Consider the following 26,319-nt stretch of genomic DNA (forward strand, 5'->3'; position numbering starts at 1 on the left):
GTGGTAGTTAATAGTATCTATGCTCGCTCCTAATGGGCAGGAACCAAGCTTTATTACTTTTCGCCTGCAGATGTTTGCAGCCTGACAGAATTCAAATGGGTGTATGCTGCACTGTTTTCATTTGTTTTATATTTCTTCTCTCTCCGTAGCTTAGAAAGCCCGACATACTACAAAATCTCATCGACGCTGAGTACGTCAAGAATTCTGAACTGACGAATGGCGCCCAACGGACGAACGGTAATTACAGCACACATTCTTTATAACACAATATTCTTACCTTACTAACATCCACCCACTACGGCATGTTTATGGCCGTCATTACTGCAAAGCAGCCCTTGAGGAAGGTTGCTCGGACGCTGCTGCTTCCATCAAAGCTTGAATTGAATTGAATTGCCTTTATTTCCATAAATACAAAACTTAGGGGAATTTAAAGAAAAAATTGTTCAGGGCAACTTGAGGGGCCTTAAACCCTATCTGGAGGCAGCAGCTACAGGCACACGATTAATACAGAGAGAAAGTAAATTGTTGGCTCCAACTTAAGCCATCAAAAAGAAATTCAATAGAAGAAAAAAAGCATAAGAATAGGAAATACGTATTACACATGGGCAACAAAAACAACAATCGAAAAATTTACGAGATAAGCCCTGAGAAATAAAGGATGCTACTGTTTTGTCAACCTTTATATATAAAAAAAACGCTTAAAGGTCACCCAAACGTTTGAAATAGGATGAAAAGTTAATATAGACTAACCGAACCGGACCGAATAGCAATTCGAATTGATATTCAAAGTCCCCCCCCCCCCCCCCTCCCGCCAACCACACTCCACCTCACAAGAAGCTCGTAGCTTGAACTACACTGCGAACCTCTTGTGAGGTGGAGAGTACGTAGCCTTTCAGGGCATAGTTGTTATTTCCTTTAAAAAAAGATTTAATTTTCTGCCGAGATACGCTACGCCGGCTGCGGAAAACCTCTAAACGTTTCGAACGCGAAGCGCCACATCTTATTTCTCTGCAAGCATACATAAATGTTGAAATCCTGAATAGCGAGAAACCAAGACGGGACAAGAAAGAGCGCGCTACGACACGACCGCTCACTTCCAAATATTTATTTCTTGCTTATGGCAGGCATCTTTACACGCACGAAGGACAAGCAAGAAAAGAAAAGAAAATTCGGGACCATTGACGCCCAGTGATGCCCCTCAGTTCTTCGGTGATCGCCAACAGTCTAAAACAGTCTTGATAGTGCCAGAGATGCCAGGTTCGCACACCTGGTTCCTGCAACTGTAATCTTCGTCGCCTCGGTTGTCTTCCTAAGGCACTGATCTTAGTAAGGGCCGATAATCTCACCTTGTTCAAATACAGGCACGCGTGTCCTAGCGTACCTTGGACACACGCCGAGCCCGAGTCCCGTACTGATGGAAGTGCAGGCTAAGATGGCCCTGATTTCACTCATTAACAGTTGGCTCGACTGGCTTGGCGCTGAAGGGGAGGAAGAACAGCGACTTCTGGTCGCCCAGGCGGTCGAGATGCTCGGCCTGTAAATTTTGGCCGAATAAACGTCTTCTACTACTACTACTACTACAGTTTAATCATGATCGTGTTTCTTTAACCTGATGTTTATTTATTGGCTTGTGTCTCTAATAGAGTGATGTGCACACAACAACAGCACGCGATAAACAATACTCTCGTCACAAAGTGATAAATCGTTTCTGGTGGTCTATTCTGCTTTGGTCTCCGCCCGGGTTTGTTCGTTTACAAAGAATCGAGAATTTTAATGGTGCCGAAAGCACCACTTCAACGTCTACTCGTTTCCCAGCTTTCCTGACGTTGTGAGATGCTTGGAGCCGTATTCTATAAAGCGTCCATTTTCCGTTCTCCATTTCGCGTCCATTCGCTCCTCTCTCATTGGTCACTCAGATATACCCACCGCCTTCACTCTTAAAAAAAAAGTTATTAAAAGTTAGTGAAAATGTTTGGTTTGGTTTATTGGGTTTTAACGTCCCAAAGCGACTCAGGCTATGAGGGACGCCGTAGTGAAGGGCTCCAGAAATTTCGACCACCTGGGGTTCTTTAACGTGCACTGACATAGTAAAAAGGTAGTAAGTGCAGCAGTTACTAATCCTGACTTTGTTTTACTACTTTTTATTAGCTATTTACTACCCTTTTCAAGCTATAGTTAGCAAAAGTAGTCCTTGCTACCTTTTTACTAAGTACGGTCGCATGTTACTACCTAGTTAGTAACCTTTCCTTTAACATCAAAAATAAAGTCACGCAATATAGCTCACAAAGACTGTCGTCCCAATAAATTGGTTTTGTAATTAAACATTTCTGCAGGGGCATATGGTTAGGTAGACTAAGCTGTTTCTACAATCTCAATTTGATAATTAACGTTGGTATCTTAGCTCAATCGGGAAGATCCACTAGCCCGAAAATGAGTCTTATTTACGGAGTATATAAGACTGAGAAAAATTTACCTGTGCATTCTGACATTCTGAACCTTTGGTTGTGCACGGTAAGATTTTTAAAACTGAAGGCACAGAGCACGAAGGACAGGACTAAGGCAGAGACAAACACAGTCCTGTCCTTCGTGCTCTGTGCCTTCAGTTTTAACAATGTACCGACTAGCCCAAACAAATACCTTAGTGCAATACGGTAAGATTATTGATGCCATAACCTCGCAAAATTTGTACGTGTAATGCACGATAAGCTTAAACCTAGTGTGTGATTTACAGCCATCACGCTCTGATAGCTCTGTCAGTCAAATTGACTATGAAGCTTTTTTTATTTTTTGAGTACGAATAAATTCAAAAAGCCACGCCAGCACACCGTACGATCAACCTAGCGACATATGCGGGTTTCTATTCATTTTCTTAGTAAATACTACCATCTTCCCGTTACTAACTGCGGGTAGCAGCCGTTACTAACTCAATGGGTTAGTAACTGTTACTAACCTCCCCGTTACTAACGGCAGTTACTAACAGGGTAGTAACATATGTGACAACCAGTTACTACCCCAAAGTTAGTAAGTACTACCATAGTCCTTCAATGCTTTTATGGTCATGAAACTTCTCCGTAACGCTATGGGAGAGCTTCATATGTTGACCACACATTCCACGAGGCGGCGCTACGAGTCCTGTGGGGGCAACGACGCGAGGGAGCGAGCGTCTCTACGGCCGCGAGTCTACGGGTAGAATGGGACTCCGGCAATGCGGCAGCAACTATTTTCTCTTTTCACTCTGCCTTCGTTTACAAAATAAGTACAGTGCACGTGACGTGCAAGCCTGTGATGCCGAATACTTGCTGCGTGACGGGTTGCCGCTCCGGCTTCGGAGGTACGCAGGAAAAGGCCTCGCTGCTCTGTCTGCCGAGCGACGCCGAGCAGCGTAAAATATGGAAGCGGGCGATGCCCCGACAGGAAAGCGGTGGATTTAGCTTCGACTCCAAGCATGTATACGTGTCTACGAGAGGCATTTTGCCCGACTGATTCGGTATCACGAGTTTATGATCAACAAAGAAGCAGTGTCGCTGCAATGCGCGAGAAACCGAAACTCAGGCCCGGCGTCGTCCCACGGATATTCCTACCAGCGTACTTGGGCACGAATCTGTGACGATGTTGCATTTTAGACAGCTGTGCTCTTCAATGTGCTGATGGCTTTTGGTGCGAAAGCACTACTTCATGGGATGAAACCCACCACGAATCTTGTGGCGTCCCTGAATTTAAGGGTGCAGAAATAAAATAAATATTGCTGCGACTAGAAATTTCGTACCCCCGGCGGCGCGAACGGATCAGCTTCGCTGGCCACTGCACGAGAGCACTGTGCTATCGCAGCAGCCAATCACGCCTCGTGTTGTTGTTGTTGTTGCCTCAAAAACGATGACACATACCCACGGTGGGAGATTGGCCAGGGTTTCGTGCAGATCCAAACAGGAAAAAACTAAACTGTAACACACTCTCGCGCTGCGCGCATTGTACACCGTCGTCTTCATCAACGTCCACCTTCGGAACGAACACATCAGACTAGCTTAACCTCGATCAGAGCTTAACTTCAGTCTAATATCGTCGCCAGACGTGCAACGACCCAGCAAAGCAAAACCATGAGCCAAACAGCCTGAACACATGCGTTCGCACGTCTGCTGGGTTTAACCACGTTGAACACCTAGCGCTTTTTATTTTTTGTACATGTTTCTCCGTGATTTCTATCATTGCGCATTTCTGGCTTATTGCGTCGCCGCTCACAGCTTGTCTCTTATCTTGGTAGCGCGAAGCGAGCACATGAGCAATATTTTCTTGCACTCGTCAGCGCCTCCGTAGTCACAGCGTGAAAAAGTGTAAATAAATGGCTTATGAAGCAAGAGTCTTCAGCAGCTGGCTTTGCCACCTCCGAAAGTGTCGGCAAAAAAAAAAAAAGAGAGCACCATCAAACTACCGGTGCATTCGTCATGTGATCGCTCTTCTAGCGCGCACTCCAGTTCTTAAAATACCGCCATAACGTCATGTTTTCAGCATTACTGAGATTGCAGTATTTATCACAAGGTAAACGCCAGCCTTAAGCATTCTTGTGCACTTAGATGAAAGCGAGGACTCGGCCGAGACAGGTGCAACTCAGACACATACAGACATGTTACTGATCGCTGCGCTAGATCTCCAGAATAACGTTGTGGGCAAGTTGCGGTAAAAATGAATGCCAAGGCTGGAACATTGTACGAAAATCGCTTTTTTTTTGGGAAAATCAACGAGAGAAAGTAAGTGCGTTAACTGTTTGCCAGTAAAGAGCCGCTAACAAGGTTTACTAGTGGCCGTCGTCGATCGTAGAGGGTTTTTAGTGTCTCGACGTTGCAGCCAAGCTATCAGGTGATAACCGGTAAAGTAGTGGCCATCGTAAGCCCAAATAGCGATCCCCAGAAAGCATAACTACCAAGCGAATATGAGCCGGTTGGCCGGAAAACAGCCGCTGCGAGCAGGGCTCGCGCAGCGACTCGTGCCCCCTCGCCGACAGCCGCGCCTCTAGCGGCGCGCGCTGTCCCTATATGAAACTTTGGCCGGAGTTTCGTGACCAGAAAAAACATTGAGACTATGGTACTACTATCTTTTTTCTAAGAGTGTTCCAGCGTCTGAAGCGAGCGACCCGGCCATTCGGTGGTTGGCAAACGGACCATACCATTGGCTGAATGCGGATGAAACATGCAGCCAAGGGTAAGGTGCAAAGCAGCAGCGCTCTGTCACCAGTACATGACTGGAACTGACCGCTGTCTTTCGCTGGTTGCCATATTTACCTGCAAAAACGATGAATTTGCCTTGAACACTATACAGCTCCTGTCCTTAGCGACCACTTATCTGGAAAGCACGATAGCAACCCAGAAACAAATCTAAGGGGCACCGACAAGACGAAAAATTTTAGATCTGTAAAAAATCTTTTTATCATCGTTGACAACGCCAATAATTCACCGCCAAAAACGATTGGTCCCTTGAAATGAGAGCGTTGTTTATCGCGTGCAGTTGTCGTGTGGGCACCAGTGTATTAGCGAGACAGGTCGATGCATAAACAGCAGGTTAAGCACACGTGATAACTATGTCAATGAGTGCAATCAAGGCCACCTTAGCTTGCGCTCCTGTCAGTGCGGCCCTCAGTCTAGGCGAAGGACCGTTTCTAGGCTACGCGTGCCTTTGAGCAAAAACAGAGTATAGCCTGTCACAAAGATCAGGAGTAGGGAGATCACCGAGACAATGAAGACTGCAAGTGCAGGAAACAGGTGCTTGAGCAAGGCAACGCTTCTGCTATCGTAAAAAGAACTCCTGTTTTTAGGTGGTTGGTGATGAACAAAGAACGAGTGGTGTCACTGTTTGTCAGTCATCCTGATCTTTCTTTTGCTTACTTCTAGACCTTTGTTTATGTAAACACACCTAGAATAACCAAGAAATAAACAGTCGCAGTAATGCGCTCGGGTGTTTGTGGGCTTTTTCTAGTCCTTTGATGGCTTCGCTCTCTTTAACAGTTATGAATAATCAACTCGTTCAACAAGCTTCAATTCTAGAATAAAGCTTCAGCATGAATAAAATAATATTACCCAAGCACAGGGATTTCTCATATAAGCACTTCAGGGATTTAGTGGTCATATTTTGTTTTCTGAAGATGAACATCATGTTACAAAGCTAGGATATAACGCTATCAATGCTCCTCAGACGACTCCTGTGCTATGTACCGGGGTCCTCCCTTTTTGAAAAAGGTGTACCGTAGAACCACGAGATAGAGATAAAACATTTCTGATCTTTAGTTCTTATTTCTAAATCCTGGCGACAAAATTGTTCCCCATATCTATACGAAGGACGTACTGCCAAGCTCCATGTCAAGTGCATACCTCAGTTCACTGAATAGCAACGCCACTAGAAGCGTTACTCGGTCTAGTAACAGCAAGGCCAAGTAACACCTCTCTGGTCATAGAATAACACAGAAACAAAGCGACTCCATCTCATCGCGCGATGGGCTACTACATATCTCTTAAGCCCAAACACGGCAGTAAAAATGACAATGCAATGAGAATACTTTGCTTGACATCGTTCTCACTGGCGAGGACTGCTTATCTAGGCCGCAAAAGCTGAGATCGTCAAAACGTTGTGGGCCATATTCTTACGAATGCTTTGTTAGCGTTTCACGTGCCCAAAGTTGAAATTCGTCCTCAGAAGCTGTATTGTTAACAATCTAACAGGGAACATATGCGTAGGTGTGAGCTCTGACACAAAATTCGCATTTTGCGAACGCCAATCGTTTGCAGTTTAGTTTTGTTGCGCATTAGTAAACGAGTGAGAATCAGAATACTTGGGAGAAAATTCGGGCATGTCGCATCTACAAGATGGCGGATAAATATGTGGCCTAGTCACTACTCGAAAAAAAATACAGTAGACGCTATAGACAGGGCGCCGTGTCAGTCATGATAGTTTTCTTTGTGTAATATTGCATAATGAGAGCCGAATAAATTTGTTTTTGTTTAAATTCTACGGTTCCGGTAGTTGCACCATTAAAATATAGCTGCTAGCTATGTCAGCGTTCGTAACTGGGCCGTTTTCTTATCGGTACTATCTTATTTTCCTTGTGGTTTAATTACTGTTTTCGTTATTTGTAGTGTTGTGATTTTACTTTTGATGCTGTGTCGTTTAATTTCGATTATCTGACACTCCGCTGATACCCTGAAAGCTAGTCGAAATAAATAAAGGAACAAAATTAGTAAATAACAGAGATAGCAGCTGGCTGAGATATAGATGTCGTGTCTACTTTAACTTGTTACTTAAATAAAATTTTAACTGTTACTGCACACACTGTGACTGTATTGCATGAGAACGGATATAAAATAGAGGCGACTAAATTTTAGGTTATGCTTTAAAAGAATTAAACGAAAATAATGAATCAGCCAGTTGTTTCTCTCAAATGGCGCCTTGCTTGGAGAATGATTACGTTAACTATTGTGACAGGACTTGCTTCGCATGTTCGCTGCATCAATTGTTCTAAGCCTGATGAGTATTGTGCGGGATGCCTCCGTCCTTGTGCAGGATTTATCAGGTCAAGGGCACTGACGACGGATGAAATAACCTCTAGTTCGGCCGTGGTGTTCGTCGGCGGGTAAGAGTTGTAAAATATGAGATCGCATGCATATGCCATTCATTCCTCTCCATGAAAATAGTTCTTGCTGAAAGAAACCTGAATTTCTCTAATGCTTTGTGGTAATGTAGTGTGTGAAGAAACGAAAAAAAAGAAAAATACTCTGTTATGCCTCTGTAGCTATTTGCATGCAAGTCCTCTGAGAAGCTATCCCGTCGGAGCACTGCATTTTATTTCACTTAACTACGAAACTGTTGCTTTGAATCAAACTAATCGGGGCAGGCATTAAGCAACCTGACTTCTGTCTACTGTTGAGAGCCCCAAACCGACCGCCGTTTAATGAAAGAAATGAAAAACATCGCAGAATTCTTGCCTGTCTTTGGGGCCATAAAGTGGCGTAGTGCTATCGCCTCCCCCGCCACCCTTTTCACCTCACCCCATAGCAGTGGGTAACCACAACTCGCCGAGATTCCACGACCCGACAGGTACATCAGCGCCCACTACTCTGCCTGCCCGCAAACGTTCAGTTTGGTCAGGAGGCTAAGACGGGCTGAGATTTTTTGTTATGATATTTACGACGGTAATGGCGACACGATTTGATTTAGATTATTGTTGTCATCAGCTGAGATCATTCCACTGAGGGAGAAAAGCCTTTTAAAACGAGCCTTTTAAAACGGTTAGCGAACCCATGCCCTTTGCGTGCCGTGAGCGTACACTAAGGCAGACCCAAAGTCCTGGAGCTGACTATCATGGTGTCCCGGGTAGCTGAACGGGAGAGAGAACAAATGCAAGGAGGTCTGCATCGATATATTACTGTGCTTAAATGACAAAGACGCAACTTTGTTCTGGGTGTTTCAAGTCTGAGTAGAGTCGGCGTAAAAAAAGCGTCCCATTGTTGAATCAAATTTTATCAGCAATAACCGAGTCTCATTGGCTGACAAAGTTTTAACATAGCCAGAAAGATTGGTTTGGTTTCGTCTGGGGAGGATTTAACCCCACAAGGCGACTGAAGCTATGAGGGACACCGTAGTGAAGGGTTCCGGAAATTTCGATCACCTGGGGTTCTTTAACGTGCACTGACGTCGCACAGTGCACAGGTCTCTAGAATTGCCATCGAAATGCCACTGCCGCGATAGCCAGAAATAGCCTTAAAATCTATTTGCCAATAGTAAAAAGTGAATGAAATTTTTCCCAGTGTCGTTTTAACAGGATGAACTCACCCGCAGGCAGCTGAACTATAGGTTGTTGGGCATATCATGGGGGGTACGGTTCCTTGCTTCCTTGTTTTGCTGTTGTTGCAATGCCCAGGAGCAGTACACGGTTCATAATAACAGGCAAAATCATCAACCGCTTATCTAGTTTGCATTTTCATCTTAATTAATACTCATGAAAGTTACGAAGATGACTGGCGATGCGATGGCAGACGTTGAAGGTTCAGAACATAGCTAATTTTTGCCCCCTAATTTCTCTTATTTCAATGAAGTACTTTTGTATAACACAAATTGGTTTATTTTCTTTTATTTTTCGTCATTGTGACGATTGCTTCCCCCCGGGTCACTAACTCGAGAACTTCTCGATTTCAGTGATGTAGCAGTTCACGTGAAGGTGCAGAGCATAGGAGCATTCAGCTCAGCGTAATTTCTTTTATTAAGGCGAAAGCCTTTAATGGCTCATACTGTCGTCCGTTAACAAAGCATGTCACATGAGATTAACTCGAGAACTAAAGAGATAAAGAAAACTAAAGGTTACTTCAGATAGAAGAAGAAAAAATGAACCTAGAAGCAAGGTTTGATGACTGTACATTAATTAGTTAAATAATTATAGGCAAAAATGTCGAAATTGCGTCGCAATAACGCGGACGTCGATATAGCCACGGGAACGGTGTGACTTCACATCCACCGGAAGTCCAGCAAAATGTGTTGCTGGGCGAGTTGGTTGAGTTACATCTTGAGAAAAACAGCGCTCTCTGACAAAGGACCAGAACGAGAAGGACAGCGCGGAGTTGTGTGTCCTTCTCGTTCTGGTCCTTTGTCTGCAAGCGCTGTTTTTCTCAAGGTGCAGCGGAAGTCGTCGCGGCATAGTGAAAATTGTCACAGAATGGTCGGTAAAACGTCGGATTTCTGTCAAATTAGGTAGAAAGATGTGTAATTAAGCGTAATTAACACTTAAGATCCCCGAAAGATGTATAATTTGGGTATCGATGTGGCCACGGGAAGGGTGCGACGTCACATCCACTGGAAGTCATCACGGCATAGTGTCCTCGGCTTTCGCCTCTCAACACTTTAGTTGCCAAAGTGTCCTCGCAATTTTTTTTCCCGTGTTTAATCCTGTTCGGCTAAACCAGTTTAGGTTGTTTTCGCCTGTGATACTTTTATTGCAGCTTTGAGACGACCTCTACGTCACTGAGCTACATCACGTACGTTCTTGCTAAATATCCTGAAGTTCAAGAAAGGGTTCGGGAAGAAGTTTTGGAAGCGCTCTCAGATTCGGTGAGTGACTTCTATTCTAGACAGCCAGGGCTCTCTGCTGCGCAACTTCATAAAGGCAAAATGAAAATTTTCTTCCAATTAAGTGTGTTCACTGTGTCGAACATTGGATAGAACAAGCCACATGAAATGCCGTGAGCCTGAAAGATGTTCAATGCTTGCCATGTTTTACCCCTGAAATGTCGAGTAGGCAATAATTTAAGAATGATACCTTTATTTAGGTCTAAATATTTGTTATTAACAGGAAAAAAAGTAATGCTAGTCCTTTTAGGCGCCGTCAGATTGGTTAGCAAAACATATATTGCTGAAGTGTTTATGGGGGAAAGTGCCATATGAACGGAATTTCGCTTGTGTGATAACAACTAACATTTGGACTCCGCAACGCATAATAAAACACCGCTCCATCCCGACCACGGGGTCAACAGAAATCGTTACTTGACACTATTGTCTTCTTTTCTAGGGTTCACTTGATTATGAAACCGTCACGCGGAAATTGAAATACCTTGGTCAAGTTGTGGACGAGACCTTGCGACTATATCCTCCGGGATTGCTGTACGTAAGCACTGTGTGGAAATTGTATGTTTTGCCATATGCATGCAACGCTACACAACCGCAACCCCTGCGCTGCGATTCCAAGCGGATCTTCAACGTAATATCAGGGCTCTCACTGAAAGTATAAAGCTCTTACCTCAAGCGCGTGGTATGGCTCAAAGTGCCATACTAGGTCACTGAGTCGTTGTGACGGTCAACCATGACCGCCGCGGTTCCTTGTGCACCTTGGTTTCGGTGACTGTTGGCTTCTATTGTAACCAGTACGCTGTGCTTAATGCGCATACCCTGTCTTACAGCCGCCATTTTGAAGGGCTTTTCGTCAAAAAAAAAAAAAATCCCCAACATAACGAGTAGCGATGCAGAGTTCGAAAGGAGCACAGCTAGTGGAAAATTTCCCAAGTTTCAGAACACCTTATCCACAGAGAGCTAAAGAGAGAGATTCCTTATTGAGATGAAGATATTTAAGCGGGTATGCAAAATTCGCTGGCATGCAGTTGTGCGTGGGAAAGAGAATTGGGGATAGAAATATGCAGCAGTTCTAGATAGGGTATTACTTCATCTTTGTTTCACCTGCTCGCACACGATACTGAGTGGATTATATCTTTCCGCTGTACGTTAGCTACAAAAGCGACAGCTTGTCTTTACGCGAAGCCTTACACTGAAGAGCAATTCAATGAAAGGAACTGTGATGCAACGGGAAATTATGCTATGCGTTACATCGCAGTGTCGGCTAAGCGAAACATCTGTATGATCAATACCAGTACTTGAATTCTTTACACTTATTGGGCGGAGAATGCCCGAATCTCCCAGTTCAAACGTGCCTTTGCAATCAAAACTATGCCCGTTAGTATCTTTTTTTTGGTCAATGAAAGACCGGCTCCTATTAGGTTGCCCGATGGTCTTTAAAAGTGCTTCCAGGCTAATATTTGGGTATACGTATGAAGAACCGCCAGATGTACATTTTATCCGCAGATCTTTTCCGATACTGAGTAGAGAGAAAGAATAAAAAGTTGATTGATTGTGCACTTTCTACGTTATCTGCTAAGTTGGCAGCGGGCTTGAATTACGTGTCTCAGCTGGTCTTGCAACTGGCTCTAGGCAAGCTAAGCACTGCCTGAAGAAGGGGGTGCTCTTGTACTTAAGACTTGAGGGTGCGGTCAACTGACGGTAGATATGCCCAGCCCGGTGCAAAGGTGATGTTCAGTTGAATTTTAAGGCGGAAGCCTTTAATGCCTCATCGTTGTAAGCAGGAGTTGTCGACAGAAAATGTCACGCTTTTCAATTGGTCGAAATGCTCGTGACGTCACAGTGCGCGAATTTCAAATGGGGCCAATTGTACTTTGGCTAGTAACCATGCAACCAATCAAAGGGATCGTATAGTGATGCTCCAACTAAGTTGGACTGAGTTTAGTTAATTGCTTAATTAATCAATTAGCCTAATTAAGATAGAGGAGAATGAAGAGGTCAGAAGAAAGAGGAAAAGAAAAGAAAGACGCGGGCCGCAGCGACAACAGCGTCCGCGGAATGAGACGCTGCTGAAAAAACAGATAAGTACGAAACCGCGTTCGCTCCACCACCACGCATTTCCCCACTCAGTTCGACGTTGCTCGTTTCATATACGTTGTGTCGAACATCCTAGACAGTTCCAACAATTGACAGGTGAATGACAGAACACGATGGATAGAAATACAATAATATAAATATGAAATGGCCTAATTAACCTTTCTAGTTAGACCGCATAAATCAATAAAACCGAGAACGAAATTGGTCGAGTTGGGGAATCGAACCAGGGTCTCCGGAGTGCGATACGAGCACGCTAGCCACTCCGTAATGCCAGCTGAATGGTTTGGAATGAAAAAAGGCGCGTCTAGCTAATACGGCGTCTTCGTTCACTTCCATCTTCCCCCTTTCCCTTACGGCGAGGTGCAGGTGTCCACCCAGATATGCGAGAGAGATACATTTCCTTTCCTCAAAAAATAAATTTACCGTCCAGCAAGGCGTACAGCCGAATTGGCGATGGCGTTCTGTGGACTCCCTGGCAGCGTTGCAAGACGCTGTCGCGTTCCACTCTTACAGGCGAAGCTTAACATGTTAACCACACATCAGTAACACACGCAGACAGCCAATGGACGCGTCATTCGCTGGCAGCACTTGAATCAAAATTCACAACCACATTCGTGACAGAATGCTGTACTAAGGCTTTCGCCTTGCACCACTTTAGTCGCCAAAGTGACTCCTAATTTTTGCGTATACTATAGGGGAGGAATGAGCTATGCGTAGAGTTCGGAACGGAGACAAGGAATGGCCTGCTTGCCTGCATGAAGGTAATCGTAGAAGAGTCCTTCAATACCTTTTTACTGGTCATGAAGCTTCCGAGGAAGGTTGATGAGGGGGACTGAAGATGCCGCTAGGGGTGCAGAGGCAAGTCGGAAGGCAACGAAGTGGTGTTGGCTCTGCAGGGCTGTGGCACAAGCTACTTTCACAAAAGGCGCTTTTATGCATCTCTGACTATATTTTAGACATCCGTCATGTGAATATCAGTAAGGCGGGCATGCAGAACAAATATTTAATTCTGTCTTTCGCGAAAAATAAAATACAGGGAGCGAATGCACACTCAAGCACTGCAGAGACTCGCTGTATAACCGAATGCGGCTCGGAAATGCAGCGGTCACTACTTTACCCACTTGTCATGTTTAAACAGCGTCTTTTAAAGCTCACCGGAACTTGGCTGAAGCGCCGCAAGGAATATAAAATTTGAGCACCGAGGTTTGAAGTCCAACGTCAGGCGAGAAAACTTACCGCATCATTGCGCGACCGCTCGAAGGCGTACGTGAGCAGCAGGCATAAGCAAGCGAGTTTGTATACCTCTTAAAATAATTATTTATTCCCACAGCACGTAGGCATTCGAAAAATATTTCCCAAGTTATAAACAAAAAAGGCATGCATGAACCAAATTCCAACATATCATTGTCGTCCCACACCGTTTTAGAACATGCAGAAGTAACACAAAAAAAAGAAAATACCACATTCGTTGCCCTTCACCAATGAAGTGAAAGTGACACCTGAATGTGTGCAATTTTCCCTGAGTTTGCTTTCTCGCTCTATTATTCTTGAGAACAACGCTACAGTTTTCAGATAAGAAGTCGCTGTTTACGCAGTAGAGGTGCATTAACCTTTTACGCAGTGGCGAGGCGAGCGCGACACAAACACAGCAGCGCAGCTATAGTCGGCCAAATATTGGAAATGTGTTCGGAAATACCGGTCGTACAAAGAACCAGAGTGAAATCATCCATTTCTAATATTGGGCAGATTACCTGGGCTGCTTGAGTAACATGGTAGCCACAAAAAAAAAAAAAAAGAAGAAAGGCGAGCTATACACAGACAATATTGGGGTGGGAGAATATTAAGCCAACGCTTCGTTATACCCCTACAGCACACAAGCCGCAGCGTACTTGCTTAATCAACAGAAATGATAGCTGCCGCGCTGTCTCTCTACAACCGTCTCTGCGTCAAATACTCGAAGGCCGGCACACTTACAATGCATGAATCAGGGTTCTGCATAAGGTCGTAAGTATGAGTGTAATGTATAGGCAGTGTTTTTTCTATTATTTCATATTTTGAGCGTGGAACTAACACTACTGCCTTGGAACATGTAAAAATTTGGTTATTGAAAACGTTACCGGATGCCAGAATATAAATGTACCTAAATCAGGGGGTCATCCTTAAAAAAGTACTTGTTTCCCCTTGATCGATGAATTGAAAAATATGGAAACTTGGCCCACCTTTTATGATGTTGTTATCAGATACATAGAGAAGCATGCGGAACACTGTCATACGCGCGATACAGCAGCTCTCAAAAGGAAATAAAATAAAATAACCAATAACTAAGGGCGGCTTTTTACATGTACCACACCTTGAGGGCATTTCGTCTTCTTTCACGTTGTCTTGAGTGCTGCGGCCCAAAATCACGGCGCCCTGGTTTACTGACGCGTGTTGTGTTGCGTTTCAAAGGAATTTAACGCTAAATCTCATCACATTTTTATAAAAAGGGAGTCTCGCCATTTGTTCATAGCCATCTAACTTACTTTTAGCGGTGGGAGATTGCTTCAAGAGAGATCCTTGACTATTTTCAAGTCATGCCCTTTAACGTCGCCTTTTTCACACGTCTGCACAGGTCTGGCGTGGGCCTGCAATGTAATAGGTTATGTTTGATACTACTAAGTATGGTAATGCCGCCTTGCTTCCATTGATGCAGATTTGTGACGAGACAAGCCAAGGAGGACTTCGAATACAACGGCATAAAATTCAAAGCCGGGACCGCCTTTATGGTGTCGCAGTACCACATTCAAAGAGACCCACGTTATTGGTCCGATGCCGAAGAGTTCATTCCCGAAAGGTGCGTCGTCAAAGAGAATCCCTGCTTATTTGTTGCATTGTCTTAATTCGAAACACGCATCGGCTATGGTGGGCCGATGCTCCTTTTGTGTATTTATTGCAGCTTGTTTCATACAGCCAAAACACCTAAATTTTTAGCTCCGGCAGAATTTCGACAGCGTAACTGATGCAAAAAGTAAGCGCGTGGTAGTGATATACATTAAAGAAACCTCAATTTACCTGTGGGCATTACAGTTGCTCTGAAGATTGACGGTCGTTTCGCTGAATTTAAAGATGCATTGTAACAATGCATTGTAACAATGCATTGTAACAATGCAAGATAACCGCTGGTCCTTAAGTTTAACGAAGTGGATTCCAAGAGATGACAAGCGTAGCAAGGGGCGGCAGAAAGTTAGGTGGGCGGATGAGATTAAGAAATTTGCGGGAATACGGTGGCCGCAACTGGCGAAGGACAGGGTTAATAGGAGTGACAAGGGAGAGGCCTTTGCCCTGCAGTGGGTGTAGTCAAGCTGATGATGATGACGATGCATTGTTATCCTTCTCATAATAAATGGAACGCTAAAATTTAAAGAGGTCAAGTCGTTCCTGCCGTTTCCCGACTTTCCTTTCTTATCTATATGAAATTTCTCTGTAAATATTCGTTGTTCGTTTATACGGCTGCTAAGAGAGATGTTTCGTTTATTGAGAGTGTTTCAACTAAGACTGTGTACAATCTTTAAAAATTGGCTTTTGGAGTTTGAAGTGCGCTTTTTTCGGAATAGCATTGTCACCTGTGTAGTACATCAAAATACAGCTAATACTTGTTAACTAGAAAGCTCTTTAACTAATATCGAATAGTTATCTTTTTAACTCTTACCGTTAGGCTTGTTAATTATTGAGAGGCGTGAAGCCCGCAGTAATATCTACATCAGTATTTAGAATTTCGAATACCCGGTTACCCTCTGCGTGGTTGCCCAACAAATTTCGGTCACATCGCGCCAAAATACATATGCTTTCGAGAAGTTCTAAGGCAAAGCAACCTCCCCAGTGCCTGTAGCTTTCGCAAGTAGCCAGAATTTGTTGGGCCACAACGCCGAGGGTAACCGCATTTTCGAAATTATAAAAAATAATTTGGACATTTCTTACGGTGGTCTGCACACCTCTCATATTTCAGGAGCCTAACAGTAAGAGGTAAAAAGTTAACTATTTAATATTAGCTAACCAAACTGTTCGTTAGGACGTCTTAGGTGTAGTCGGATGCACTTCACCACTGGGAATGCTGTGCCGAAAAAAGTGCTCTTCTAACTCAAAAAGCCTATTTTAAATTTTTTTTTTAGTCTTAGATGAAACATCCTGTACATCTACAAGAAAAAGCTGCATCACAGGTGTCTAATACCTATAATATCGGGAAGCAAAACATTCTTTCATCGCGTTGTTGAGGAAATGGTTGCAGTTGTGATAATCGATTCTACGACTGCAGGTTCGCGCCAGAAAATGAAGCTTCGCTGAAGAAGACTGCCTATACGCCATTCGGAATAGGCCCTCGAAACTGCGTCGGAATGAGGCTGGGCTTGCTGAACCTGAAGTACACGACTGCCAGATTAGTACAGAAGTACCGCCTGGAGCTCGGAAAATCCCAAATGGTGAGTGTGGTGAGACAAATGCTGAAAGAACAGGTGAAGCCGGTGTTGGGTTTCATAACTGTTTTAAATATATAGAGAGACTTGTTCAGTGAACTGTAAGCTTCAACTAAGTATTTTTTCTGTAGATAGCGTGAATCACCAGAAAAGAGAGAGCGAGGAAAAGATGAAGTAGCTGTTATCTATGGTTATGTCTAGACGACTACTTTATACAAGAAGATGGGGATTAAGTGAGCAGGAGACAGCGGGAAAAAAAAGAAGCTTAGGAAGTGTATCATTGACTCTTGGTGCCTGTTGCTTTCGAAAGATAGGAAAAAAAAAAATCACTGAAAGCTTTTTTGGCCAATAACACGTGAAGTTTGGGACCTAACACCTCGGTTTTCACGTATGCTCAATCGAATGCGGGGAAAATTAAAACAGAAGAGCTCGGCTCGCGTCTTCTCCCCACTTGTTTTCGCTTTGTGCGACAGGGTACCGTATATATGAGACCCTTTCGCTGAGCCGTACTAACTGCAGCCATGTGCGACGGCTGTCCACGCACTTTGCAAGCCGTATTAATACAAAAATGCGTTTAACGGTGATATGTTCACTTTTCTCTTAGTACGCAAATTTGTTTGCACTCGGCCGTCCGCATTGCCAGAAAATCACTGCCACTAACTGCCCCACTGTCACTGCCCTCTGAAGGCTGACGGGAGTTGACTGAATTAGATGCACAAAAAAAAAAAGACTGCGAAAAATGAGCTGATCGAAGGAACCACGTTCCCCCAAGTGATTGCTGCAGTAAGAGATATGCCTAATACCGGCCAGTGATTTGGCAGTCAGGTAATACTAGCATATTCGAGTGTGAAGTTTTTGTGTGCCTAGTCGCTCGTCACGTGCATGAATTGTCTAAATGTATTTGTGCTAATTCTAGCACCCTCGTTCCTTGGATCAGCAAGCCCAACCTCACCTGGAACGCGTGACACCATTGGGCAGTAATTGAAATTAAAAAAAAAAATACTAGCGTGTAGGCGCCAATGACAGACGACAATTCTGACCAGACGTGTTGTGCATGCTACGTCATCACTGGGTGCTTAAAGAGACGTAACGGAACAAGTGCATAAAGTTTTCTTGAGTAACACTTTTCTTTGTGTTGTTCGTCGTTTTTACATGCGATAAAAACATTGAACAGCACTCATACATCCCTGCTGTTGGATATCTAGGCTTAGCATGGATTAGACAGAACACATTCGCATTCTGCTTTATAGTCGTTCGTTTCTTTAAATACTTGTGTTCAGACAGCTGGTATGTGAGATATGATGAACTCTATGATCTGTTGGAATAATGCTTTCTTGCAAAATGCCTTTAATATACGCTTTATGGGAACAGTTTGTGTCAGCGCTTTAACGTGATAATTTACAAGTAGCACTGAACTAGATGGCAGATAAACACTGTGCCAGGTTTCGAGAATGTGCATTTGAAGAGAACACACACAAGTGCGCAAAATGGGTTGTTCGTGAACAGAATTCATTCCCTTAAGGGTGCAGAGAATCACAGCGAATGTGTTGGGCCACTATCTACACTAAGAAAATCTTGTCATTATCTACTGGCACGAAGAAATCGGAGCCATGAATACGCCTTTTTTCAATATGCTGGTCGCACGTCATGCAGCTTTTCAAGAAAGCAAAGATATGCTTTTTATCCGGATCATTCTGCATTCAAGTTAAACGTCTGATTCATCCCTTCCACACACCTCAGCCAAACCTAAGGTCTAGGATATACACGGTGGGTATATTATTGAGCAGCCTGGTGGGAAAAATGCGGAATGGACTTGAGCGATTTCTCTGCCTTTGATGCCGCTTCGCGTATCTTCATATTCATATACAGATATCTAATGAGACGTATGCACTTGACTAGAGTAATGTTCCATTCCATCGGAAAAGAAACAATAGACGGAAATATCGCATGGTTGGCTATTACGGTCGGCCGGTTGACTGCTCCAGGAAGGGCAAAGACAGCTTGCACTGGTGTGCAGGAGCAGTGAACTATGCCTCAAGTATTTCTTGGGCTAACAATGGTTGAATCCGTGCATATTTATTAGGGATACATTTTGTCTCGTTGAGTCTTAAGGGCAATTGCAACGCAGAATGTGTTTTGAAGAAAACAGTTTTTCCTAAAAGTGCCAATTTTTGGGTTTAGACGTCGTGAGCAATTCACATAGCAACACACGCGTCTTCCGCGCGTACATCAGAATATTTTACGGATGTTATGCGGTTAATGGTAACTTTAGGTAGGCGCCCCATGAGTCCTCTACAGCATGCCGTTGGTTTGACGCGACTATTCTTTCGAAAAGAGAACGAAACAGTGAGCCGCACTTCAAGGCCTCCGAAATGCTCCAGTAATGAAAGCGATCAGAGCTAACCGCATGTAGAAAACAGCAAAGTTAGGCCATAAGGAAAATCAAGTGCTTCGTTGTAGCTAATATTTTCTTATAGCTATAGTGCGATATTTTGTTTTGCTCGAGTGTAACGAATGCTTTTTTTGCAGGGTTCCATGGAAATCAGCTCGTATGGCGTGGTTTCGACTCCTGGCAGAGGCCCCTGGGTGACGCTCCACAGAGTATGAAGAAAAAAGGTTCTGACAAGTGCTGTCGAGTCGAACTTCAGATAACTGTGAAACAAGAGTTGGCTAAAGATGCGTTTATAGGAAGTCAGCTACACGACATTTTTTTCTCCTTTTCTGTCAATGACGTGTTTCGCTGACTCATCTCCGAGAATTTGTTAATTATCTCAGGCTCGGCGAGAATATGTCATGAAACCTCGGTTTATGACCAAAGCAGCTCGCTGTTCTAGCAAAAAAAAAAGAAAAAGAATGAAAGAAAATCCGCCTTTCCCGCTGCCTCCTGGGCGCCCAAGCAGCTGCCATGGCGGCCACCTTTCGGTGGAGGTGAAGTGAAAAAAATCACTCATGCGGTTTGGGTTTTCAGTGCACGCTGCAGATCCCCATCTGATCGAACTTTATCCAGAGCCCTCCCCTACGATGCCCCTCATAGCCAGCGTATCGACTCTGGACGTTAAATCCACTATTCCGTACCATGCCTTTGTTTGAGTGGCTTCATCTGTTCCTGCAGTCCTGATCGTCATCAACATCAGCCAACTACGTCCACTGCAGAATAAAGGCCTTTCCTATTAACCTCGAAATAACCCTGTCGTCCGCCCGCTCCACCTGTGCTCATTTTGTGCTGCCAGCCATCAAGCGCAGCAACATATACCACTTTCGGACTTTCGCGTAATTAGCCATCTTCTCTCCCTCTCTCACTCAGGCAATATGGCACACTGAAAACTGTATTGCTTTCCTTTTGTTAAAATAAAGTGAATCTAATTCAAAGTGCTTCGCATATCTCCTTGCCTAGCGTATGAAAAGCAATAAAATGAGGCTATGTGCGGCATAGGATACACGCAATTATTTGGCTTCAAAGTACAGGTACGAAGCTATAACGAAGATAAAAACCAAAAGCATAAAAAGAGTTTGTGTTGCCCAAAAATGATTGCAATTACGGTCGCACAACGCACACGTCATCTGTTTCTCTTACTTGGCGTCAAAAATATATCGCATGAGCACGTGCCAGTATGAGTTGGTCGAAACAGTTGGGCCAGCTTAATATAGGGAATCCCACTGACACATTGCACGCCGCATGACCTACAGTCGTTGACTGTCAAACCGCGATGCGAATTATGCGGCACGCGCCTAGAACATAGACAGACAGCATATACTAAAGCCCTGCCGCTGCATGAAACTAGCCAGGGATTCAAGGCGAGATGCGGGGCATGCTACAGGGTGTAGGTGAAAAAACATCAGTCACAGTGCAAATGATGCACGTGTTTGCATATTTGAGGCATGTAGGTCAAGAAGAGCATGATGTCAGAATCTGTCTCATCAAATTGGATCTGATTGTCCTCAAGTTTGTACCAATCGCATAGATCGATGTCTTCTAAAGAGACGACGACCCCTGAAAACATACTTGCTACGCAAATTTGACACCTTTGAGCCACAGAAGGCCTAACGCGCCATGGCCAGAAAAGTTACCAAGGGGAACTGTGTACCTTGGTTTGTTGTAAGCACGCGAAAAATAATGATGATCCTATTTTCATGATCCATGGTGCCATGTGGCGACACAGCGTAGCCATTTCTGGACATTCTCCAAGGTAGAGTGCCGCTCTTATGTACTCACTTTCCTGTGACACAACCTAAGGTGGTGGTGGTGGTAAAACTTTATTTCCCACAGTAGGGGTCCTGAAGGACACTCGGCTAGGCGCCGGGTGTAGAGGGCAGCTCCCACGTAGGCACAGAGAGCCCGAAGCTCTCCGCCGCCGCGCGGGCCTCCTGGACAGCCCGAAGCTGGTCGTGAAGTGAAGCACTTTTTGTACTTTGTCCCAATGTTCCTTGTTCTGGGCGTAGGCGTCACTTGATGCACAACCACACAGCATGTGGGTCAAGTCTACACGTTCAGTGCACTGGTCACACACATGTTGTCCGTCGTAGTCTGGGTCGATGTGCTTCATGCGCCAGGGGTTGGGGTATGAGTTCGTTTGGAGCAAGCGTAACGTGACCGACTGGCTGCGGGTTAATTTCTTATCCGGGAGGGGAAACGCTCGTCTGCCTAGATAAAAGTGCTTAGTGGGCTCGTTGTACGTGAATAATTGATCCCTGTACTCGATATGTGGAGTAGCGGGGGAAACCGGAGGGACGCGGCCGATAAACGCTCATATACGCTCATATTCCAGTAATATGCGTTGTTGGGCTAGTTGGTTTATTCTCAGAATTCTTTTTTGCGGACACAAAGACAGCACAATAAGGCAAGGGAGACAGGATGGAGCGCTCCGTCCTGTCTCTGTTGTCTTATTCTGTCTTCTTTGTGTGCGCAAAAAAGAATTATGATAATAAACACTCGCGTGGGTGACGCGATGTCAGGTGACGCGATGGGTGACGCGATGTCGACGTCACGTATACGTAAAGACATGGCTTGTTCTCGGCGTACCGTCGTCCCGGCATGAGCAAATATTTTTTATTTTTATTTTCTTCTTTCTTGATGTATGTCATGCACATGTTCCAAGTGAAGCCAGTATGGAGGATATTAGGTACGAGGACACCAGTGTTCGCCCTAGCACTGAAGTGTAACGCTCGCTGCGAGGCAACCAAACACACAAGAACTATCACGCACAAACTAACAAGCACTGATACTACGAACACGTGAGCTTGCGAACGAGAGCACGGTCAAAAACGCATGCTCAAACGGTACAGGGAACACACAACCGACGCTGCCTGATTCAAAAGAATGAATAGAGAATTATTTGTTGGATTTAAACACACAATGCTAAATTTCTGGTGTCTGACCTCCAATCCAGTGCAAAGAAAATTAATTGAATTGTTACTTAACGTCCCGAAGAGACACATGGGCTATGAGGTACGCCCCGCTGTGGTGCAGAGAGGTACAGCCGCCGCGGCAGGGATAGAAATCCGCGACCTTAGCGCGAAAGCAAACAAATGTTCGAGCGTCACTTTTAACACAGCATTAGAGCACACGTTCGGCGCGGCAACACCGGTGGTGTGAGAACAAAATTCCTCACTGGTCTTCAAGGTCGTGAGGTCACATGGAACTGAAAATTATTAAAAACTCATTTAAATTGTGACTTCAAGGTCGCAACATGACTCGAATGTCTTTATGATACAGTATATTATTTTCGCAGAAAAGAAAATTGGAGAGATATTGCAATCGAACCCGGGACGCGGTCCCAAGTCAGACACGCTAACCCTAGACCGTGGAGGCACTTCGTTAAATAGATGCCTTTTGCGACTTGTAGGTGGAAAACTCGGTTACAAAATGAAACAAAATAAATTAAGTAAAATAGAAATAAAACAAAACCCATTTCTTAAAAATAAAAACTAATAAAATAAAGAACAGCGTCGGTGTCTGCGAAGTCATCTTCAACGTCTCAAGAAAGTCTTCTGAGTTGCCAGTCGTTTAGGTACTGAATATACCAGCTATGACCGTCACCATCGGCCTTCCACCTAAGCAGCAGAGAACACCCAAGAGGGTTGGGTTTGAATCTCAGTTAAACCTATACTTCTATCCGGTAGAATTATTTTCTCGAGGTTTTAGTGCTGTGAACGGACGAATTTACAAAAATGGGCATGCAAGAAGATGTGTAAATATACCAGTTAAATGCATTCTTACATAAAGCTTGAATACAGAATCTGCTCTCAGGTCATCCAATCTCTTCCCGCATGTACACAAGATTCACAATACAACATCACAACGTTATATGGAAAAGGCCGTCGTTTAGCCGACATGCAGAATGGCCAGCATACACGTGTAGCCGGATGTAACTTATTACACGCCAAGCAAGCGGTAGCTTCAAGATGGTTTAGAAAATGCTACTTCCGTTCTGTACTCGGTTTAGGAGGCTGTAACGTCACGGCCAAGCATGTGAACACGGCATGTCGACTTATTCCTTAGGCGCGCCGACGCTCCTTCCGTCGTGCACTCGGTTAAAGATGGCGTGACGTCACGCAAACGCCGCGTTTAGGCTCCTCGGCGAGCCCAAAGTCGACCATGTGACCAAATTTTGGCTGACCTTGACGTCCCTGGCTAGTCCTTGACCCTGAAATGACCTTGATCTTATCTCTTGACCTGTCCAATTGCTTGACCATTGGTCTGATCATGGACCATCCACCGGTTCCAAAAACTGGAGGTTTGACCTTGGCTGAGCCTTGATGGTCATTGGCAACGTACAGCAATCTCAGCCCGAGACCTCTATAAGTAGTGAAGCTTATACCAGTGAAGCTACCGCTTCAAAAGAGCCCTTTGTAGTAAACACACAGATCCGCTCCGCTCTTTCGTGACCTAGACATTACGCCCTTGTTTGCTATGCGGGGTTTCAAAGTAGCTTGTGTGGTTATACAAATATTAAACGATAACATCGCATTATTATCATCTGTTTTCGTTTATTCATATCGTCCAGCCGCCGCGGTGGCTCAGTGGTTATGGTGCTCAGCTGCTGACCCCAAAGACGCGAGTTCGATCCCGGCCGCGGCGGTCGAATTTTGATGGAGGTGAAACTCTGGAGGCTCGTGTACTGTGCGATGTCAATGCACGTTAAAGAAGCCCAGGTCGTCAAAATTTCCGAAGCCCTTCACTACGGCGCCTCTCATAGCCTGAGTCTCTTTGGGACGTTAAACCCCATAAACGAAACCAACCATCTCGTCCGAGTAGAATTTTTTTTTACCTTCTGGTTCTTAACAATGAGCAGGGTAAAAGGGGTATTGCCTATGCCACTGCTATAATTTGGAGCCAACTACCTGCTAACTTAAAAAGAGGTCGGTTGCCAATCGCCAAATTAAAAAAAATATTTTCGAAGCAACCAATATTCGACTCCATTATAAAACAGTGTTTTTCTTATATGCATATCATTTTTTGCCCTCGTAACTATTGTATAATTTCTTGAGTATTTCGCGTGTATTTGTATATAACTACTGCATGAATGGTGTAAAAGGATTTGATGAATAATACTGAGTTGTCTCGCTATAATTATTTTTGCATTCCTTGCATGGGCACAAGTCTAACAGAGAAGGCTAAGGGTCCAGATGACACGTATGCATCTTTTTTGATAGCCGGGTGAATAAAACGGGTTTGATTTGATTTGATTTGATGGCGGCGGAAAAGGTGAGCTGGGCAGCTTGTTTAAAATTCTAGCTAAGTCGTCGGCAGTTTCGGAACTAATAGATGTAAACAAGGAATTAATGGAAAGTATTAAAGAACCGAAACGGGAAACCAGACTCCTTGAGGACAAAAATAGGAAGCCAGAGGCGCAGGGGAAAGAAACAGAAAATAATTGTTGCTGGGAAAAAGAAACCGAGCAAAGTAGTCCAACAAATTAATCAAACAAGAGAAACAGAGTGTATGCAACACATAATGCAATTAAAGGCGCAACAAAAACACCAGGTGCAACAAAAAAAAGCAGCAAATGTAGGAACAGATGCAACATTGGCAGCAACAGCTGTAACAAACAATGAAACAACAACAGAACATTCAACTGGAGCAACGAGAGGTAAATGCACTCATAATATTAAGTCGAAATAACGTAACTGATTACACCACGCCAGAAAGTGCAAAACGGTCGGCGAGAAGGACTGGACAGCAAAAAGGCAGGTTAAGATTAAAGAAATAGAAATTCATGAAGGATAGTGAGAACGCAGACCAGATGAGGAAGAAACTATCAATATGACAATAGAATAGCAGAGGCTTCAAACAAAAACAAGCAGTATTATAGCAATACACAGAGGCGGAGAGAGAGAGAAAGACATAATGGCTCTGCAACGGACAAACAAGAAAGTCAGGATCACCGGACAAAAGACACACCACAAGGAGAAAGGGGCATGCATAATGTTTAGCATCAGAGCATGATCTCGAAGACGACGAGATGAATACCTCCTTTGATGAAATCATACCCGGAAACAAAAACAGTAGAAGTGCCTTTATTCTAAGTGTAGGGTATAGTACATCGAACAGCAAGGATGCCAAATTCGAAGCACTAAACAATCCGGGAAAGGCTCCACAAATCATAGTAGGAGATTTCAACGCGGCAAGTCAGATGTGGAGCTTTTACTACAAAAGTGCAATGGGAAGACCACACAGAAAGAACACCACACAAAGAAACGAATATAATAACTGATTCGCAAGAAGCAGGCAGGAGCAACATAAGGGCAGGATAGGGCAGGCGCCAGTTAGGATCCTGAAGGACATAAAGGGAGCTGAAAAAATTGGGAAACATAAGCTCTGTCCGAAGAGTATGACACGATAGCTTAATCAGCTGATGCCCATGTGGGCAGAATTAGTCATTTTATGCTTAACATTCATAGATCATTGGAGTCCTCATACCATTCACGGCTCCAAGCGATGCGCCACTTCTCTGCAATGGCAGGCGCTGCCACCGGTGGGGATTGTGTGAACCAGGCTGCTCTTGCCGAGCGACCTTTAGAGACTAATCAATAGTTTAACTGCTACCTGCCATGGCATAGGCAGTTTGCTCACAATCCGTTGGCCAGGTTGGGATGACGCCTCGAGGTTACGTGACCTAGGTGGCTCACCTGCCTCCTAGATGGCTTGTCTTATGATTTTTCGTGGATTTTTCGCCCACGGTCAACAACGCCGACGCCGGATTTTCTGCGACACGAGCACCTTACCGCTATCGCGTCAAAAACAAGCAGACTTCGTACGAACACTAGCGCATCCGTCCGTAGAGAACGAGGGCGCACACGCCGCAGCACGAGCACTCCTACCGCGTGCACCCCAACACACGGACGAGCACAACCACTTAAAGATGCTGACCGCATATTTAGAAATCCTACTTTACCGTAGGCTAGAGAGAACGGAATACTCTCCACCAGATGAAGAATTGCACAAGGAACTGGAAATACTACTAAGAATACAAACACACTCTTACTCAAGCCCCCAAACGACCTCACGCAATCTACCCAGAAGACTGGGCCACAATGCGCACACGGTGGCATAGAGGCGGGCCTATACGACATCATATGGGCCTGCCAAAAAACACAGAAATGGACAGGCTAAAAGAACAGACGATTGAGGGGTGAGAGAAAATGCTGTCCAGCTCAGACTCGAAAGTCAAGCAGGAGC

At 44.5% G+C, this 26,319-nt stretch overlaps 1 protein-coding gene across 4 annotated transcripts in view; it reads left to right on the forward strand.

Annotated features, from left to right (window-relative positions):
- The window catches only part of LOC149372002 (cytochrome P450 3A14-like), a 48,597-nt gene that overhangs the window by 18,164 nt on the left and 4,114 nt on the right, over nt 1-26,319 (forward strand). For 3 of the 4 annotated variants that reach the window (XM_089566367.1, XM_089566366.1, XM_089566364.1), the window contains 7 exons: nt 150-237; nt 7,543-7,612; nt 9,972-10,080; nt 10,538-10,629; nt 14,885-15,025; nt 16,484-16,646; nt 19,170-20,009. In XM_089566367.1, coding sequence (XP_089422493.1) covers nt 150-237; nt 7,543-7,612; nt 9,972-10,080; nt 10,538-10,629; nt 14,885-15,025; nt 16,484-16,646; nt 19,170-19,247 — 741 coding nt within the window. In that variant the 3' untranslated portion in view covers nt 19,248-20,009. Of the gene's footprint in view, nt 1-149; nt 238-7,542; nt 7,613-9,971; nt 10,081-10,537; nt 10,630-14,884; nt 15,026-16,483; nt 16,647-19,169; nt 20,010-26,319 lie in introns of those variants that run through there. The other variant, XM_089566365.1, reaches the window with a different exon arrangement.

The sequence above is a fragment of the Amblyomma mixtum genome, chromosome 1 (assembly GCF_055824585.1).
Source record: "Amblyomma mixtum isolate Tamu chromosome 1, ASM5582458v1, whole genome shotgun sequence".
Lineage (NCBI taxonomy): Eukaryota > Metazoa > Arthropoda > Arachnida > Ixodida > Ixodidae > Amblyomma > Amblyomma mixtum.